Source organism: Gorilla gorilla, chromosome 1 (genome assembly GCF_029281585.2).
Source record: "Gorilla gorilla gorilla isolate KB3781 chromosome 1, NHGRI_mGorGor1-v2.1_pri, whole genome shotgun sequence".
In the NCBI taxonomy this organism is placed as follows: domain Eukaryota; kingdom Metazoa; phylum Chordata; class Mammalia; order Primates; family Hominidae; genus Gorilla; species Gorilla gorilla.
The window spans coordinates 226,365,673-226,386,365 of record NC_073224.2 but is presented as its reverse complement, the minus strand read 5'-3'; the positions used below and the strand labels follow the sequence as shown (position 1 = coordinate 226,386,365).

At 49.3% G+C, this 20,693-nt stretch overlaps 1 protein-coding gene across 6 annotated transcripts in view; it reads left to right on the top strand.

Moving 5' to 3' along the window:
- The window catches only part of PRDM2 (PR/SET domain 2), a 126,650-nt gene extending 116,021 nt beyond the window's left edge, over positions 1–10,629 (top strand). For 5 of the 6 annotated variants that reach the window (XM_055384943.2, XM_063702686.1, XM_055384964.2 and 2 more), the window contains 2 exons: positions 1,994–2,137; positions 8,712–8,725. In XM_055384943.2, coding sequence (XP_055240918.1) covers positions 1,994–2,114 — 121 coding nt within the window. In that variant the 3' untranslated portion in view covers positions 2,115–2,137; positions 8,712–8,725. Of the gene's footprint in view, positions 1–1,993; positions 2,138–8,711 lie in introns of all 6 variants that reach the window. The other variant, XM_055384981.2, reaches the window with a different exon arrangement.
- Positions 10,630–20,693: the final 10,064 nt, after the last annotated feature.

The window sequence follows — 20,693 nt, the reverse complement described above, 5'->3', positions numbered from 1 at the left end:
TCTAAGGCTTTTCTCCAGCACCTTCTACATTTGCTCGTCTGTTGATGCATTTGCTTATTTTAATATTGATTGAGGGCTCCCTTGCCAACATTGGCACTGTCAGCATTCGGGGCTGGTTAAATCTTTGTTGCGGGGGCCTGTCCTGGGCACTGTAGGAGGTTTAGCAGCACCCTTGACCTTACCCTCCAGATGCCGGTAGCAGCACCCTTCCCTCAGGTATGAAAGCCAACGATGTCTCCACACATTACCAAGTGTGTACCCTGATTGAGAACCACTGATGTGAGCTCTACCATGTGCCAGCTTTGAGCTGGACTCCATTCTCACCTCCTGTTCCCGCAGGCAGAGCTGGCTCTGCAAACACCTGGAGCAGGTAGGGTTCCGGGCATGTTTGTCCCTCCTGCTTTCCTACCTGCCTGGCCTCCCACCTCCTCTGACCTGGGCCGCCTTGTCCAGAGGCCCCCCTCACTTTCCATTCTTCCATCTAGAGAGGCAGACAGGTGACAGGCTCTTTGTGCCTCAGTTTCCTCATCTGTAAATTAGGGATAATAACAGTATCCACCTGGGTAGGTTTTGTGAAGAGTTAGATTGTTTGTCTATGGAAAATACCTAGCACAGTTCTGGACATGCATTGAGCCTGTATGTATCACTCTTACTCAGTGGATGTTTGTTTGTTTGTTTATTTATTTATTTGAGATGGAGTCTTGCTCTGTTGCCCAGGCTGGAGTACAATGGAACAATCTCGGCTCACTGCAACCTCTGCCTCCTGGATTCAAGCGATTCTCCTGCCTCAGCCTCCTGAGTAGCTGTGATTACAGGCATCCACCACCACGCCTGGACAATTTTTTTGTATTTTTAGTAGAGACAGGGTTTCACCATGTTTGCCAGGCTGGTCTTGAACTCCTGACCTCAGGTGATCCACCTGCCTCAGCCTCCCAAAGTGCTGGGATTACAGGCATGAGCCACCGCACCTGGCTGGATGTTTATTTTTATTGTGCCAAGCTGGGGATGCAACAATGAACAGGACAAAGATCCTGACCTTGGGATCTCAGAGCTCATGAGAAAGGCAGACACCTTATTCTGGGCTTTTAATTCAGGTGGGATGGGGACACCTAAGGGGCCTGTTGGAGGAACACCCCACCCAGGAGTTAAAGAAGGAAAGCTTCCTGGAGGAGGTAGCATCCCAGCTGGGCTATGAAAGAGAAGTACGAGTTAGCTGAGTGACGAAAGGAGAGGACTAATGGTGTGAGTTATCTATCTTTTAAATAAATTTTTTAAAAGCCCTTCTGAAAAAATCAAATCCCATTTACTGGGGGCGGTGGCTGGGGGTGCTTTTCTGTACAAATAGTACAAAACCATGCCCCCAAAATTCCTAGATTCACCTCTTTGGGAAGCCACATCACCCCTGTGAGATACTCAGCATGGAAGTGCTTGGCACAGGATAGATATGGAGTGTGGGGTTAAGGGCAGGGAGGGGAGCTGCCTCCATTCCCCACAACCCAGCCCATGTGCAGGTGTGTTTGTACTTTGATAATAGTAACCTCCCCAGATGCTTTTTTCCTTATGGGTGTTGGGGCCTGGCAGGAGGGGAGAGCAGGGAGGCAGGTGGGGAAATGGAATCAGAGAAGGGCACAGCCGCTGTTTTGATGCAATCGGAGTCATTCTGGCTCACCTGCATGTCCACTGGGGGTCACCAGACGGCACTGCCCATCATGGTGTCTCAGAACCAGCCCAATGGACACTCCTCTTGCCCGTGCTTCTGCGATCCCCTCCGAGGGGAGAGAATTGGTGGATGGGACATGGAGAAGTGCACATTGGTGGTTAAAGCTCATGTCCTATTAGCTGACGCCAGGCACCTGGCCTCAAGGTGTCCAGGAAGTGCAATCCTGTCCTGGCCTGGGAAGTGGTGACCAGCACTAAGGAAGCCCCCCCAGCAATGTCTAGGGCACCGGGCTGGGCTCCTGTGACAATGTGTGTTGTTCCTCTTCCTGCACAGCTACAGCCTCCGCTTGGCGTCCCGATGCTCTCCACCAGCGGCCCCGTACATCACCAGGCAGTATAGGAAGGTCAAAGCCCCGGCTGCAGCCCAGTTCCAGGGACCATTCTTCAAAGAGTAGACACTCTGCCTGCTCCCTGACAGGTACGAGGCAGGATGGAACGGCTTCTGGCACTGTTTGGGTGGGTCAAGGGGGTGTGGGCTTGGGTCTTGGGTGGGGAGGGAAGGAGAGAAAGCAGTGGGTGTGATTGCTTGTGTGTACCAGGCACGGTGCAGGGCCTCCCTCCAGGAGGGCACTTAGCTGAGTGCAGACTCCAGACCACCTGTTTCACATCCCAGCTCTGCCACTTGCTGGCTACGAACTTCAAGCAAGTTACTTAGTCTTTCTGAGCCTCAGTTTCCACATTTGTACAGTGGGCACTACAATAGGACCTACTTTATAGGGTGATTGTGACAATTATGAGTGTCAAATGTGCGAAGCACCTAGAAGAGTGTCTGTCACATAGTAAGCACTAGGTAAGTCATTATTGGAGTAATAATGATAAAAATAGTAATTATACTCAGTTCTTAATTGCCTCAGAGGCGTTAAGCCCAGAAAAGATGACCAAGTTCCTATTCTCACAATGTTTTTGAAAGTAAAAATAATACAGGTGAAGTAACCCTAATCCAAAAATCCAAAATCTGAAATGCCCCAACATCTGAACTTGAGTGAGGACATTCAAAGGAAATACACTCGAAGGAAATGCTCATTGGAGCGTTTCAGATTTCAGATTTTTGGATTAGGGATGCTGAACCAGCAAATATGTAGTGCAAATATTCCAAAATCCAAAAAAAATCCAAAATCAAAAAATTTCGGGTCTCAAGCATTTCAGATAAGGGATATGTAATCTGTCCTAATCCATAAAATATAAAACTCAGATTTATTTTGGACTAAAACAGCCTCTTCCTAGGTTTTCTGATGGTAAAAACCTGGAATTACTCTAAGATTTCTGTTGGATAAAAACATGGAAACCTGACTTTTCATTTTTGGAGTACCTGGATTCTGCTGGTGACCCACGAGCAGGCTTGGCCCTCCCTGTTGGTGACACCACACAACTGCATTCATTGTGTCCCCAAGGCCAGCATCTCAAAGTGATCAGAGGACCTCATATATCAGAAGATCGAGGATGCTTTTATAAATACAGACCTCAGAGTCCAGTTCCAAATGTACAAAATGGCCAAAAAGGCTCAAATCCCATTTACTGGACTATAGTACGAATAGGGCCAAACCCCATTAAAAAATCCCGAGTTCAGCCGGGCGCGGTCGCTCACACCTGTAATCCCAGCACTTTGGGAGGCCGAGGCGGGCGGATCATGAGATCAGGAGATCGAGACCATCTTGGCTAACACAGTGAAGCCCTGTCTCTACTAAAAATACAAAAAAATTAGCCGGGCATGGTGGTGGGCGCCTGTAGTCCCAGCTACTCAGGAGGCTGAGGCAGGAGAATGGCATGAATCCAGGAGGTGGAGCTTGCAGTGAGCAAATCCTGAGTTTACATCTCTGTGGGAAGTCACATCACCCCTATGAGATGCCCAGCATGGAAGTGGTTGGCACAGGACAGATGTTGAATACGGGGTTAATGGGAGGGAGGGGACTGGCCACCCCCCCCCCCCCCACAGTCCTGCTTGTATTGGTGGGTGGGTATTGATGGCACAGGCCCATCCTGGTGGGTGTGACCAGGGAACCTGCATTAGCAGATGGCCCCCTGGTTCTGGGACACACGTAGGTTTGGGAATGTGTGCCTAACACGAGGCAGTGGTTAAAACACAAGCCAGGGTCGTTTGGAATGAGAGTGTAGTTCAAGGCAAGAATGGGCCGAATTCTGAAACTCTGATGTCTTTTGTATTATGCCAGGAAGAGAAGGCCCTTTCTTCCTTCTGCCTGCCCTCCAACCCCAAGACCTCACTTCTCTCTTTCCTTTTTTTTTTTTTTTTTGAGACGGAGTCTCGCTCTGTCGCCAGGCTGGAGCGCAGTGGCGCGATCTTGGCTTATTGCATCCTCCACCTCCCAGGTTCAAGCGATTCCCCTGCCTCAGCCTCCTGAGTAGCTGGGACTACAGGCACCCGCCACTACTCCTGGCTAATTTTTTTTTTTTTTTTGTATTTTAGTAGAGACGGGGTTTCACCATGTTGGCCAGGATGGTCTTGATCTCCTGACCTCATGATCTGCCTGCCTCTGCCTCCCAAAGTGCTGGGATTACAGGCGTGAGCCACCGCTCCCGGCTGTTTACTTCTCTCTTTCTTAAGCAGTTGGAGTTTCTGGCTTGGCTTTATTCCTCTGGGGTTTGGGGAGGGGAGCAAAAATAAAATCCACTCTTGCCCAGAGAGTCTGTGGTCTGCTGCTGGAATTGAACCTGTCTCTCTGGGGCCAGCTGCTCCCTGACAGGGGAACCTGGAGACTTGACCCTGAGCTGGAGTCTCATGGAACAATGTTGAAATGGACTGTAAGATAGTACAGAGCTGGGAGGCCCTGGGAGAGGTACCTCCCATTTTACAGATGGAAAAATTGAGGCCCCAAGAGAAGAGACATAGGACGTGGCTAGAGTCTTCTGGAAAATGAGAGGCCATGCCAGGATGAACAATTCCGACTCTGGGAACCATTTGTGTCCAGCATCCTCCTTGTGGCCAAGGCTGCTACGTGAACCTTCTGTGTTGATGGGCACCCGGGACTTGCTTCCACCCCAGAGCAGGTGTTCTCTGCAGCCGGAGGGAGAGCCACATGCAGCTGGGCTGGCTTCCTAAACAGACTGGGCCGTTTCTGTTGGCCACTGGAGGCTTGGCCATGACGAAGATGAAATGTATGTAGCATTTGCCAAGCCTTATGAATTTAGGCTCTGCCCCAGCACCAAGCACTGTCCTAGGTGGTGGCCTTCTTTTTCCTTCTTTAAAAACATACAGTTTCCCAAGCGAAGCGATCAAATGAAGAGAGGCCTAACGTCATTTGCCTCTGCATCTTGTGGTCTCTGTTTGCTCACCAACAACGAAGGCTCCAAACTCAGCAGTTTTGTGTAACTTGCTCCTTAAAATCTTATGTAGCTTTTTTCTATTTTTTAAATTGGTACTTACGCCAAGCATGTGCTACTTATATTATTTTTAAAATAATTTTTAAAAAAAATCTCTTTATACTGTTTGCCTTAGTTAGCTCAGGCTGCTATCACAAAGTACCACTGACTGTGTGGCTTAAATATTGAACAGAAATTTATTTCCTGATGGTTCTTGAGGCTGCAAGTACCAGATCAGGGTGCCACCATAGCCGGGTTCTGGTGAGGGCCCACTTCCTGGCTTGCAGACGGCCACCTTATTGCTGTGTCCTCACGTGGCGGGGGCCTGGGGGAGAGCAAGCTCTCTGAAGTCCACTCATCTCATCATGAGCCCTGCTTCGTCATCTCATCTAAGCCTAATCACCTCCCAAAGGCCCCACCTCCAAATACCATCACAGGGAGGGGTTAGGGCTTCAGCATAAGGGTTTTAGGGAGACACAGTTCAGTCCATAGCACTGTTTAACATAGCTCCAGATTTATGAAAATGCCACAGCAAAGTATTTTAGTTCAGGAAGCTGTGTGCAGGTCAAAGCCCTCATTTTACAGAGACGGAAACTGACACGGAGGGGCGTGTGGCAGAACTGGCATCAACACTCTGGTCTTCTGATTCCCGGGACGGATCTTCGACTTCTAATTGGGCCGTGCCTCCTTGCAAAACTGTGCGTGCATGTGGGTTTTGTTCAGAAAAAAGGATGGCCTTCTCGAAGGACCCATGGCTTTGGCTGCTTAGCCTGCTCTTGCCCATTCCGGATTCAAGGCTTCGTCACCCATCTCCCGGACAGTTTGAATGCAGCGAGAATGAACACAGAGGAGCTTGGTTTCTGGCAAGCCCTGCCTTTCACCAGCCTCTGTGGCACCCTCTTTACTGTGACTCACACAAAGCCCAGAGGTTTCTGTTCACTTTTAAGTGCAAAAAAGTGCTGCACTGCCTAGTCTATAGGGAGGCTTCCTTTGCACATCCTGTCTTCACCCCGTGTCTTTCCTACCCCAGGGGTTCAGCAGGAGGCCCAGGGAAGGGACAGCCTCTCACCTGTTTGGCCACCATTGTGATCCTTCTCTCAGCTGTTGCTGCTCCTTTGGCTAAGACCAGCGGCCTCAGGGCCCTCTGTGGGCAGGATTTCTGACATGCGCTCCCTCCTGTGGTCCTGGGAGTGGGGGGTGTAGAGGTCGCCCATCCCGGCCCGTCTCCCTTGTATGAGAGCTCCCCTCCACCTCAGGTCCAGCCCCCAGCTCCTGCTGCTGTGGCCTCCCCAGAGGGCTGCCCTCTCGGTGGGGGACTGGCAAGATGGCTCCTTTAATGGATCCCACGTGACCCAGGGGAGACCCACACTTGCTGGCCACGCCAGGCCAAGGGAATACAGCCACTCCATAGCCGGCCCCGCCTCTGCTTCCTTTTCTTCCCCCTGCCCTGGCTCATGGGCACGGGCACACAGGCCAGTCTGCTGCATAAGCAGGCGTCCTCTGGGAAGGGATGCCTCCTCTCTTGAAGACATCCCACTCCCCTGCAAACAGCCCTTTCCAGCCCCATCGAGACATTTCAGGGAATTGAAATGAACATGCGTAGTGGTTAGGTGCACAGTGTCTGGAGCTATCCCTTCAGTGGCTACTTCACGCCTCTGTGTTTCAATTCACGCATCTGCGAAATGGGTTAATAATAATAATAATAATAATAATAATAATAATACCTCTCTCATGGGTTTGTTGAGAAGATTGCATAGGTTAGTGAATGAAAAACCCTTAGCAAAGTGCCTGGTGTGCAATTAGCCTTCCATAAACAACTGGTATTATTATTATTATTATTGAAATATTACATTATTAGTGGTAGTAATAATAATAGCAGTAGTTATTTTTAGTAATAGTAATGGTGACCAGGTCCACTGGGCAAGAGAACTGTATCCCTGAACTTGGCCCAGCCCAATTCAACCCAATGCAGTGAACATTTATTTATTTATTTATTTATTTTGAGACAGGGTTTCACTCTGTCGCCCAGGCTGGAGTGCAGTGGCGCAATCTCAGCTCGCTGCAATCTCTGCCTCCCAGGTTCAAGGGATTCTCCTCCTTAGCCTCCTGAGTAGCTGGGATTACAGGCACCCACCACCACACCTGGCTAATTTTTGTATTTTTAGTAGAGACTGGGTTTCATCATGTTGGCCAGGCTGGTCTCGAACTCCTGACCTCAAGTGATCTGCCCACCTCAACCTCCCAAAGTGCTGTGATTACAGGCGTCAGCCACCGCGCCCAGCCTGCAGTGAACATTATTAAGGATTCACCCATGTGCTCAGCTCTGGACTAAGCACTGTGAATGTGGTTTCTGCGGAGGAAGCATGCGGGAACAGCCATCCCCTCCCGACTGGAAGAGCACACAGATGCTGGAGTGAGTGAGCCTGACCTGGGTTCAAGTCTCACCTCTGCTGCTTATCATCGGCAGACTTGTAAAAGTTATTTCTCCTCTCTGAGCCTCCATTTCTTTCATATAGAATGGGGATCTGTGTTGCCTGCCATGAGGGTTGTTGTGAACATCCAAAGGAAATGAAGCAGGAGTACAATCACTTTGGAAAACTGTTTGGCAGTGTCGACTGATGCTGAACATGTGGGTACCTCAGGACCCAGCAGTCCCACTGCAGGGGACACACTCAGCAGATATGTACCCACGTGCACCAGGAAACACCTGTGAGAATGCTGATGTGTATTCTATGGACATCCTGTGACCCAGCATTTCCGCTCAGCACAAATGCATACCTATATGCACCATACGTGTCCTCTAGACACATACGAGAATGTTCTAGCAGCATGACTCACATGGCACCAAACTGGAAGTTCCCAGTTGTGGATCAGCAGAGGAATAGATGGATAGAGGTGGTGTATTTCTTTTTCTTTCTTTTTTTTTTTTTTTGAGACGGAGTCTCGCTCTGTCGCCCAGGCTGGAGTGCAGTGGCGCGATCTGGCATCACTGCAAGCTCCGCCTCCCGGGTTCACGCCATTCTCCTGCCTCAGCCTCCTGAGTAGCTGGGACTACAGGCACCTGCCACCATGCCTGGCTAATTTTTTGTATTTTTAGTAGAGACGGGGTTTCACCCTAGCCAGGATGGTCTCAATCTCCTGACCTGGTGATCTGCTCGCCTCGGCCTCCCAAAGTGCTGGGATTACAGGCGTGAGCCACCGCGCCTGGCCGAGGTGGTGTGTTTCTATAATAGCAGACTACATAACAACAAGGTTGAAAACATCAACCACACGTACAGAATGGGTGGCTCTCACAAACACTCGGTGGAAAAAGCCAGACGCAGGAGGAGATTACTGATTGACCCTATTTATTTAACTTAAAAAATGGGTGAAATCAGTCTATGGTGTTAGAGGTGAGGACAGTGGTTCTTCCCGAGGGCAGGAGGGTTCATGTATCCTTAAAGGGGTCACGGGTCAGGGGCTGATGGGCGGCTGTCACATTCTGATTCTTCATCTGGGTGCCAGCTCTGCAGGTGTATTTACTGTGAAAATTCATCAAGCTGTGCTTTTTGCTCTATGTATGGTATGTTTCAATAAACAGTTTAGTTACAAAATTAAGTGCAATAATGCATGGACCACCATGGTCGGCACTGAATGTGTGCTTACTGTTATTATTTTTATTTTCTTTTTCTCTTCAGCACCTGAAGTGACCTGGAATCAGTGAAGCCAAAGGGACTGGCAGTCTGCCCTGCAGGGAGTACCGACCTATCCCAGTTGTGTGAGGCTGCGAGAGAAAGGGAGTGCATGTGCGCGCGTGCATGTGTGCGTGCGTGTGTGTTCACGTGTTCTCGTGCGGGCGCGTGAGTGGTCTTCAAATGAGGGTCCCGAACCCCGGGGTGGCAGGAAGGGGGCCGACTCCACGCTGTCCTTTGGGATGATACTTGGATGCAGCTCTTGGGACCGTGTTCTGCAGCCCAGCCTTCCTGTTGGGGTGGGGCCTCTCCTACTATGCAATTTTTCAAGAGCTCCTTGACCCTGCTTTTTGCTTCTTGAGTTGTATTTTGCCATTATGGGGACTTTGGTTTGACACAGGGGTCAGCCTTAGGAAGGCCTTCAGGAGGAGGCCAAGTTCCCCTTCAGTACCACCCCTCTCTCCCCACCTTCCCTCTCCCGGCAACATCTCTGGGAATCAACAGCATATTGACACGTTGGAGCCGAGCCTGAACATGCCCCTCGGCCCCAGCACATGGAAAACCCCCTTCCTTGCCTAAGGTGTCTGAGTTTCTGGCTCTTGAGTCATTTCCAGACTTGAAATTCTCATCAGTCCATTGCTCTTGAGTCTTTGCAGAGAACCTCAGATCAGGTGCACCTGGGAGAAAGACTTTGTCCCCACTTACAGATCTATCTCCTCCCTTGGGAAGGGCAGGGAATGGGGACGGTGTATGGAGGGGAGGGATCTCCTGCGCCCTTCATTGCCACACTTGGTGGGACCATGAACATCTTTAGTGTCTGAGCTTCTCAAATTAGCTGCAATAGGAAAAAAACAAATTGGGAAATGAAAAAAAAAATGGGAAGATTAAAAAGCACAGGGGGAAGAAGAAGAGATTTCGGAGGCCGTCCTGCCAGGGGCGGACGGGGCTGACTCCTGCTCTCTGGAGGACGGTCAGTCCATGTCTCGGAGAAACGGGTGAGCTGAGCTTGGCGTTTGGACCCAGTTCAGTGAGGTTCTTGGGTTTTGTGCCTTTGGGGCAGACCCCAGACAAGGATGTCTGAGACCACCTGGGTGCTGTTTTCTCAGCTCCAATTTCAATAGTGAGCTATCAAACCCAGAGCGGAAGGAGGGAGCTCTGATGAGCACGATTTGTCACACGATAAAGGGATTTTTTTTTTCAGGGCTACTATGGTTGATCTTGCAACTCTGTAAATATGTATGTAGACACTTTTAAAAGCACGTATTTATGTCCCTGACTGTAAATGCTCCATTTTTAAAGTTTTATAACTTGTGTTATTTAATGAGTCAGTCAATCGGCTGCAGTATGGGATCTGATAAGGATCTAGGAGAAGGGTCTCATGCGGACCCTCACATGGGCAGAAAAATGGTGGTCATTGGCCGACATCACAGTTTTCCTGTTTCCCACCCAGCTAAAAACCGTTGTTTGCTTTAAATTTTCATAAACTGGAATCCTTTCACCCGCTCCTACAGCTAACCCTCACAAGCATGAAGTGCTGTGGCTGTTCCTTATCCTAATGATGCGCTTTTGTCCCGTAAATGTTAACACTCATGAAGCATACCCCGGCCTCTCAGTTCCTGAGGGCCTCCCCCCGCAGCAGCAAGGAAAGCTCACGAACCCCAAACCTGGCAAGTCACCTGCAGCCCATGGTGAGCTCTGGGAAGTGTGGTTGAGGCCTTGGGGTCACTCCTTTTTTGCATGTGCAAATGTGCTGGTCACCCTTCAGCGCTCCCAGACGGTCAGGAAAACTGTTCCAATCATGAAAAGGGGGGATGATTTTGTAAAAGTGGTGTTTCCTGGTCAGTGGTGGTCTTCAAGACGACAGCTCTGTATCTGCCATGTGAAGAGAATTAACAATAAAAGTGTGAAGAGCGATTGTGAGGAACAAGCCTGGGAGTGATCATTCTGGTTTCTGTGCTCTGTCTTCTGTGTTGGTGGTTTCGGTGGGAGTGGGGTGGGGTCCCTGAATGTCCCCTCCCAGCAACGGGAGGAACCAAGGGCTCAAGGAAGCTCACTCTGGAAACGTCCCACCTGGTAAGTAAGGCTACTCTGCCACCTGCCAGCCAGTGAGTTGAACCACATCACTAAGACCAGAAAGACCTCTTTTGATTGCAAATATATTCTTGTCTTTAAACAGATTTATTAAGAGCTAATCCACAGATCATACCACTTACCCACTTAAGCATACACATCAGTGGCTTTTAGTATATTCAGTGTCATGCAGCCACCTTCACAATCAATTTTTTTTTTTTTTTTTGAGAAGGAGTCTCGCTCTGTCGCCCAGGCTGGAGTGCAGTGGCATGATCTCGGCTCACTGCAAGCTCTGCCTCCCGGATTCACGCCATTCTCCTGCCTCAGCCTCCTGAGTAGCTGGGACTACAGGCACCCGCCACCACGCTAGGCTAATTTTTTGTATTTTTAGTAGAGATGTGGTTTCACCGTGTTAGCCAGGATGGTCTCGATCTCCTTACCTCGTGATCCTCTCGCCTCGGCCTCCCAAAGTGCTGAGATTACAGGCGTGAGCCACTGCACCCGGCCTCCACAATCAATTTTAGAACATTTTAATCACCCCTAAAAAGAAACCGCATGCCCATTAGCAGTTACTCCCCATTTCTCCCAAAGCCCCTACCCTTAGGCAACCACAGATCTACTTTCTGTTCCTATGGATTTATCTATTCTGGACATTTCGTAGAAGTCTAACCAGATAATATGTGGTCTTCTGTGACTGACTTCTTTTACTTAGCATAATGTTTTCAAGGTTCGCCAAGGTTGCAGCACGTGTTAGTACTTCATTCCTTTTTATGGCCAAATGTTCCATTGTAGGAATAGACCATATTTCACTCACTCATTCTTCAGGTGATTTACTTTGGGGTTGGTTCTGCTTTTTGGCTATTAAGAATGTTGCTGCAGTGAACATTCATGTGACAGTTCTTCTGTGGACATAGATCTTCTTGGATATATAGCTAGGAGGGAACTGGGTCATATGACAACTCAAGAGTTCACATTTTGAGGAACTGCCAAACTATTTTCCAAAGTAGCTGCATGATTTCACATCCCCACCAGCCACACATAAGGATTCCAGTTTCCCCACATCCTTGTCGGCACTTGGCACTGTCTTTTTAAAATTTTAGCCACTCTACTGGGTGTGAATGTAAATGAATTCTTTGAAGGAACAACCATTCCTCTGATCACAAATCCTGGCAGAGTTAGGTGTCAGAGTCCCAAGAGGATGGGGATGGGCACAGGGGGATTCTGATGGGAAGTGAAAGACGTGTATTCTTGGGTTTGGGTGGAAGGAGACCCCAAAATGGTCTGTGTCCACATCCAAATATTGCAGAAAAGTAGGAGGAAGAACCCAAAGTTCTAGCTTTTCACTTAAACACTTCCTCTAAAAAGGAGAAGCGGTGATGTGTTAGAGTTCTCCAGAGAAACAGAACCAGAAGGATATATATATATACATATATATGTATATATATGATTTATTATGATGAATTGGCTCACATGATTGTGAAGGCTGAGAAATCCCAAGATCTGCTGTCTGTAAGCTGGAGACCCAGGAAAGCCAGTGGTTTGATTGAGTCCAAGTCCAAAGGTCTGAGAGCCAGGGGTGTTGACATAAATCCCAGTCTGACATAAATCCCAGAAGATATGAGACGTCCCAGCTCAACAGTCGGGAACAGGAAAAGGGGCAAATTACTCCTTCCACCTTTTGCTCTATCCAGGTCCTTAATGGATTGGATGATGCCACCCATAGTGAGGAGGGCCATCTACTGAGTCCGCAGACTCAAATGTGAATCTCATCTGGAAACACCCTCACAGATACACCCAGAAATAACGTTTAATCTGGGTATCCTGGGGTCAACTCAAGTTGACACATACAATTAACCATCCGCTCTTTGGAGGACAGTTATCTAGAAAGTAAACAAAGTAGACTCCCAGTGAGGTGAAATCCATGCATTCAACTCATCAACATTGGCTGGTCCCCTAGTCTGGGCAGACAGAGATGAATTTCACACAGGCCTTGCTAATGGGGGACTCACAGGGGGTGGTGATGGCTGGGGGAGGTGGGGAGAGTAGATGGAGGAGAAAGTGAACAATTTCAGGGAATGAAGAGTGTGGAGGCCAATCCTGGGTGCATTGAGAGCATAGCAGTGGGACCTCAAATCCAGCCTGGGGCATCCGGGAAAACTTCCTGGAGGAGGAGGGGGACACAGGGGACTCTTGCAGATCCCAATGAGGTCTCCCCACCTAACCTCCACATTAGGCTTTAGAAAGATTCATGAAGGGAAGAGAGGTTTTCTTAGTATTGCAAGTAGCCTGGAATTAAAATGAAAATGACGACATCCATCAATGGACTACTTTTCAGCTTCATCAGATATTCCCACACATAATTCCATCCCATTCTTCCAACGGGCTTTAAGGTGGGCAGGGCGGGCCTAATGTCTGTTCTGCACTGATGTAGCTCAGTGAACTGGGTGACTCTTCCAGGTCACACCTACTCAGCATCAACCTGGACCCAAGCCAGCCCTTGCCTCCAAGACCATACAGGCACCCTTTACTGAGCATTGTGATGTGCCAGGTGTTTTCTCCACATCCTCTCTCATCTCACAACCCAGCAGTATGAGTATCTCAATAGCTGTTTCATAGATGAAAAATGTGAGGCTCAGAGACATTCGCTGATTTGGCCAGGGTCACATGGCTGGTAGATGTGGGCCAGGTATTGGACGCAAGACTTTCAGGGGCCCAAGGCCAAGATGTCCCACTCACCCATCCTTGTCCCTCGCTGCACCCTTTACCACTGTTTTAGCAATTCCTGATGATCTCAGGCCACCTTGCAAGTGGAAACGTTATAACAGAGGTCAGTCCCTGACTCCCAGGGTACAGCAGTCAGCTCCTGAGCTTTTGCTTTGCCCAGATTTGTACCCATACAAGACACACAAGTTTAAAAGGTGTTGGAGCACCAGCCCCAGGTTAATCTCAGCTCTGCTCCATACTGGCTGTGACCTTGGGCTGGTCACTGGCCTCAGCTTGGTTCCTTGTTTGTACAAGGGGATGGTAGTCACTTCCACCTTCCTATGTTTCAGTGAGGATAAAAATTACCTACTACTGGGTCTCTTTAGGGTAAGTAAACTTACCTGTTTCTGGGATCACCTGGTCCTATTGTTAAAAGAGAGATTCTTGGTTTCCACTGCAGCAGGTGTTGAATCAGAATGGGGTCCAGGTTGTTGTATTGTCAACAAGCTCGGCATGTCCCACCAAGTTGAATGCCCGCTGTTTGAGGATTATGGCCATGGCGATGATTGAAAATAGCATTCCAGCCTCCACCAGAACAACAAATCGAGGTTGCCAGAGGCTCTGGAGTTTGCATTCAGCAGCGTCTCTGGTGACTCTTTAGAACATTGCACTGGGCCGCTCCTAGGAAAGGGGAGACTGGCTCCGGCAACGCCCACCTTCCAAATGCCTCACAGAGCCTGCTGAACCTGATCACCTGTCTTCAGTGGAGAAACAGGACAGCGGTACTGAGGCAGGGATCGGGAAACAGGGAGCCCCCATAGACCTCTGTGGCAGCAGCACGCAGAATGTGGACAGTCTCGACTTCCTTGGGGCAGGCTAGAGGGAACCCAGTGGGGACTGCAATGGAGGATCCAGCACTTCAGTGAGGTCTGGGATTTAGCAACCTGCTGAGTGACCAGGACTGTACGTGTGTCCACCAAGGGAACATGAGGAGGCCACACATACAGCTCACCAAACACATCAGCCGTGGCTGGGACAGAGTCTTCTTGGGTACCGCAGGTAGGAGCGGGGCAGAGGAGGGACCCGGCAGCTCACCTGGGGCTGTGATGCCACCTCCCGCCAGCAGATGGGGTCCTCCCTCAAGTCCAGGCTCCAGGACATCCGGCTTTTACCCAGGCAGGGGTAGGTCAAGTAGGTGAGCCGAGTGCTCCTGGTTAAGGCTGAAGTTACAAGGAGCCCTGGGAGCCACAGAGCTGCTCAGCTGAGGGGTTGGAAAGCAGTCCCTGAGCTCCCTACTCCAAAGAGGCAGGCTTGAGGTCCCACTCTGGCGTGAGGTAAGGGGAGAGATGCAGTGATGTGAGGTGGGGTGCCCAGCTGAGGGTGAGAGTCCGCTGGGCTGGAGGACCAGAAACTCAAACTGTCCTGACAGTTTTGCTGGCCATGGCTCAGCTGAGAAGACAGAACTGCCGACCCCCAGCTCTAGGAAGCCCGTGCCCAAGATGAGAGCCTGGCCTGGAGTTTCCCCCTCATTACAATAGGCTGGTGGGGAGGGGGCAGGGTGCTATGCCAACCCATAGCAAACGAAACCTTCAGCTGGTCCCCGATGGGCTGAGTGCAGAGTAAAGCTCTCCCATGCCCTCCTATCCTTCCTCCTAGTCCAGAGCAGGTCAGACAGGGAGGGCAGGTTTGCTGAGAGGGTGAGGCTGGTCATGTGACTCAGTCATCACGTGGCTTTTATGCAGGGTTTGGGAGAGGGGACTGAGGGCCAGTAAGAGTCAGCACGTAGACAGATCTGAGATTGAGGATCTCCTTGCGTTTCACACCCTGACCACCTTACTTGTCTGCCCCTAGTTCTGGTCCTGGCAGCTTAGGATGCTGTGTGTGTCTTTGGACTGTGTGCACATCTCTGAATCCAATCAAGTCATTCTAAAAATACTCCAAAGTCTTCCCATGCACTTAGAATAGAATTCAACTCCCCTTTCTGGTTTAGATGCCCCCCTAGCCTCACCCTGCACCCTTTCCCACACGCCCATTGCCCTCTTCATTGCAGCCACAGTAGTCGTCTTTCTGCTCCTGGGCTACATAAGCTCTCTTCTGCCACAGGGCCTTTACACAAACTAATTCCTCTGCCTGCAATGACTTTCTCTGCTTAGTCACGTGGCTCTCTTCTCAGCATCCTTCCCTGAACACTCAGTCCAAAGTAGCTCATCATTTCTCATTTGGGCCTGTTGTGGTTTATTCTTCCCACTTATCATTACCTGAGAATTTCTAGTCTCCCAGCTTCTCCTGAATGTCAGTCCTATGAGAGCAGAGGGACCACATCTGTCTTGTTCAATGCTGTATCCGGTGCCAATGACAGCACCCAGCACCTGTCAGTGGGGACCTACCTGTCAGTAGGTCCTCGGGATTCATTATGGGGCACATTGGGAGTCTTCTGTCAGAGAAATAGACCTCAGAGGAGACCTTGCTGACTCAGGGATCCAGTGCAGTTACGTGAAAAGAGCTGATTTGCAGCTTCCAGGCTGGGCAGAGCACTTTGCTCAATTCTCAGCCATGGCCTGCTTCTCTGTGTGGGTCTCTCTTGTCCACCTTCAGGACCAGGGGGAAAAATGAGGAAAATTTTGTTTTAAACATCACTACTTCACAGGTAGGGTACGGGATGACCATTTCCATTTGAATTTCAGATAACAAACGGATTTTAAAGTACAAATATGTCCCCAGTATTGTATGGGACATATGTATGCTAAAAAAAAAAGTTGTTTATTTGAAATTCAAATGGAACTGAGAATTCTGTTCTGTTATTTGCTAAATCTGGCAACCTTATTCAGAGGGCCAGGCCTCTCTAAGATGCCCTTCTCTTCTTGGTCATCTTGAGGGCTTCCAGCTGGTCACTCTGAAAGCTCTCAGCCAGCTCTGGCCCTCCGCCCAGCAGCCAGGAAGCGGCTTCCTCTGCTCTTAACAGCAGCTCACGCCTTGGATGCGAAGGTCGCCAAATGTCAAGTGGGGTCCTGAGGACTCTAAAGAGTGTTCAAGTGGCTCTCGACTCCTGCCTACATCTTGGGATTGTGGCTCTGATCTTTATTTGATGCATAAAAAAAAAATGTTTAAATAAGCAACCTCCCTTTCTTGCCATCAGATGTGAAAGATTGCATGACAGAAAGGCAAACAAGTAGACTGATTTTGGCATCGACTGGTAGGATTTTCAAACTAACATCATTCTTGGGCATCTGCAGCTGTAGGTCCCCTGCCCCTTCCCAGGGCCATGCTGGGTGAGCACTTCCATACCAGATGTTGTGGAAATTTGGGCACTGATGTGGTCCATATATGTCTGTCTTACCCAAGTGCTATTAGGTTCTACCAGCAGAAGGCTGAGGCTGAGAGTGGAGGAAGGCAGGGGCCTGGCACACACCAATGCCCACCTTGAAGCCCAAGACAAGGAGGCCTCCACTATGAGCCATCTCTCCCTCTGTGACCTCTTAGGCCTGGGGTGTGCCCTAAGGAGCTCATAGCATGTGTGTCCTACCTCAGCACTGAGGCATGGGGAAATTCTTGCGTGTGATTGCTTAAACACAAAACTTTCTATTTTCTAATTAGAAAATATACATGGTTATTAACCCTGTAAAAATAGAGAAAATCCAAAGAAATCCTGCCACTGATGGCCTTTGTTTTTTCTTTTTTTTTTGAGATGGAGTTTCCCTCTTGTTGCCCAGGCTGGAGTGCAATGGTGCAATCTCGGCTCACTGCAGCCTCCTCCTTCCAGGTTCAAGCAATTCTCCTGCCTCAGCTTCCCAAGTAGCTGGGATTACAGGCATGTGCTACCACGACCAGCTAATTTTGTATTTTTAGTAGAGACGAGGTGTCACCATGTTGGCCAGGCGGGTCTCGAACTCCTGACCTCAGGTGATCCACCCACCTTGGCCTCCCAAAGGGCTGGGATTATAGGCGTAAGCCACCACGCCCAGCCTGATGGGTCCTTTAGTGCCGAATCCCTTAGGTTTTTATGATATAAATATTAGCAACTGGCTGTGACATCAACCTGCTGTGTGACCTCAAGAAGTTGTTGAACCTCATTGTGCCTTAGTTTTCTCATCTATAAAGTGGGCATGATCATAGTTCCTTCCTCACAGGGTTATCAAGAAAATTGTTCGTTACATCAAAACACTTAGTGCCTGGCTTTGGATGTGAACTGTAAGTGTTAGGTATGATGTTAATCACGCTGGGCTTTTAAACTTCAAGATGATTATTACTTCTACATTACCTTTAATGATGATGTTTGTGGGGGTACATAATGTAGGCAGAATTTAGGTTACTTCTGTTTTCACACAGACACTGACAGTTTGGTACATATTTGCTCACACTATGATTATTTGCTGAGGGAGTGGCATGACTGTGTCAAGAGGCAATGATAGATCAGTCTTATTGGAAACACACCATGTGCCTTGCACTGGAAGTGTTTGCCTTAGGGAACCCTCTTGGAGGTGGGCTCCATTGATGCTTCTATATTTATGGAGGAGGAAACAGGCTTAAAGGGGTTGACCTCCCCTGAGGTCACAAATGGTGGAGCGAGCCACTGGTTTGGTTCTTGAAGGTGGAAGATGCCCCATGCTCAAATCCCAGTGGAGCATCCGCCAATGGCTGCAGCTGTCTGTGATCCAAGGCTCTTCCCTGGCCACCTAAGGCTCTGTGGTTTGCCTGATAACACTCCAGTTTCATCTCCTCTAAATTAGGGGACACTGCAAGGCTCCTGCTGGGAGACAAGGGTAGCAGAAACTTGGAGAGTGTCCAAGAGCAAGGCCCTCCTGGCACAGGTAGGGATCCAGGTGCAAACCAGCTACCCTGAGGCCTGCTCAGCTGTCTTGCGGAAATTACATTTTTACCAACGTGCCCTTTGTCTTCTGGGTACAGCCACATGGAAGAGAGGCATGGGGAGGATTTGTATTCAGAGAGCAAGCATGGGCAATCTTTTCTCTTCTGGATTGTTTGTGTTGTATTTAGATCTTTAACGGTGCACACCTAATATGAAACCAAAGAGCCTGATTTCTATGACAAGGTGCTGCCCACTGTGCCATCCTGAAGCCGTGGACTTGAGGGAGAGGCTGTTGTCCAAGCAGAACAGAGGTAGAGATGATGCTGGGTGACTCAACTGGGGGCTGTGCCCACCATTCCCCATTCATTGTGCTGGGAAAGGGCCAATCATTTCTTAACATGGGCCTCCTGAGCCAGGCATTCTAGGTGGGCTTATCTGGCACCAGCTCCGTGTACATCTGTTCTGCAGAGACCCTGCTGCTCCTGAAGGTCAAACCTAAATCTTGCGGCATAGCATCCCTGTGAAGGCACCTGCAGGGAGCAGGATCCTCAGGCAGGAGGGATGTGAAGAAGAGAGGGAGTAGCAGAAGGTGCCATCAGTGCTGCTGAAAAGCTGTACCTTCGATGGCCAGGGTCAGTCTTGTTTGCTTATTCCAGCTTCCCCCTACCCTGCCCTTTCCAAAATCATACACCTACTCACTGCTCCTGGTGGGATCTTTTCCGTGTGTGTGCAAGTTGGGAACAGGTATGTGCTCCACGCTGCACCTGCTGAGCCAGTGCTTGGGAGGGGAGTCTAGTTTGATCTTTCCTGCCAACTAGATGGGGCCTGGGCTGGGTACAGCTCCTCAGGGGCTCCATCCCCTCTTCTTGACATGAGGTCTATTCTCTGGTATGTCTCTGTCTCTTATGAACACCTTCCCTCCCTGGGTCCCCAGTGGATGCTGTCAGTCCATGCAGGAGCAGCCCCAGTGCGCAGCCCTTTTCCTTAAAAGGAGGAAGATCTTTTTAACCTGGAGAGTGTGAGGTTGTGTGAACAGGAAGAGAGGGGGTGGGAAGGGGAATATGAGGGTGTCATTGTCCCCAAATGCTTACCATGTTTTCCCCCAATACAGGACCCAATGTGTGGCCTCGGGACAGAGCTATGACCTGTGGCATAGAAGATACAAGGGAACAGATTAGCCTAAGTGAAGGCTTGATTACTTTTTACTTTTTTTTTTTTTTTTTTTTTTTTTTGAGACAGATTCTTGCTCTGTTGCCCAGGCTGGAGGGCAATGGCATGATCTCTACTCACTGCAACCTCCACCTCCCAGGCTCAAGCGATTCTCTTGTCTCAACCTCCCCAGTAGCTGGGATGACAGGTACCCACCACCATGCCCGGCTAATTTTTGTATCTTTTTTTGTAGAGATGGGGTTTCACCATGTTGGCCAGGCTGGTGTCAAACTCCTGACCTCAGGTGATCCGCCCGCCTCAGCCTCCCAAAGTGCTGGGATTATAGGCGTGCGCCACCACACCCAGCTTTCGATTGCTTCTCAATTTAAGAACATTTCAGGGATAGAGTCTTTATGATGGCCCCATTGAGCTTTTCCATCCTTTCCGTGTCACACTGAGGTCAGCACTATTGTATGGCCCACCTGTGACGTGGGAGGACAAAGGTTCAGAGCCAGTCCCTTGCTGGCTGCAGGATGCTGGGTGGAAGTGGGGGCTGAATGCAGGGTCCTTGGGTCTGTCTGCAGCAGTGAGGAGGGCTCAAACAGCAGCTTTGCATTTCTTTTCAGCCTTTCATGTTTTGCCAATTTTTCCTAAATTGGGCTCATTTAGCATAACGTTTTGTGAACCTCAAAAGTCTGTAACAGGTCTCAGTCAATTTAGGAAGTTTATTTCGCCAAAGTTAAGGACGTGCACCCGTGACACAATCTCAGGAGGTCCTGACGACACACGCCCAAGGTAGTCTGGGCACAGCTTGGTTTTGTACATTTTAGGGAGACATGAGACAACAACCAATATATGTAAGATGAAATTGGCTTTGTCCAGAAAGGCGAGACAACTCGAAGCAAAAGCAGGACAACTTGAAGTGGGGAGTGGGCTTCCAGGTCATAGGTAGATAAGAGACAAATGGTTGTATTCTTTTAAGTTTCTGATTAGCGGTTCCAAAGGAGGCAATCAGATATGCATTTATCTCAGCTAGCAGAGAGATGACTTTGAATAGAATGAGAGGCAGGTTTGCCCTAAGTAATTCCCAGCTTGACTTTTCCCTTTACATTGGTGATTTAGGGGCCCCAAGATTTATTTTTCTTTTGCAGTTTGTTGCAAATGTTTTATATCTGGGGTGCATTCAACGCTATGAAAAGTGAAAGGACCTCTTTGTAAAGGTGTGCTTGTATTCTCCGTACAGACAAATGACAAGAGCT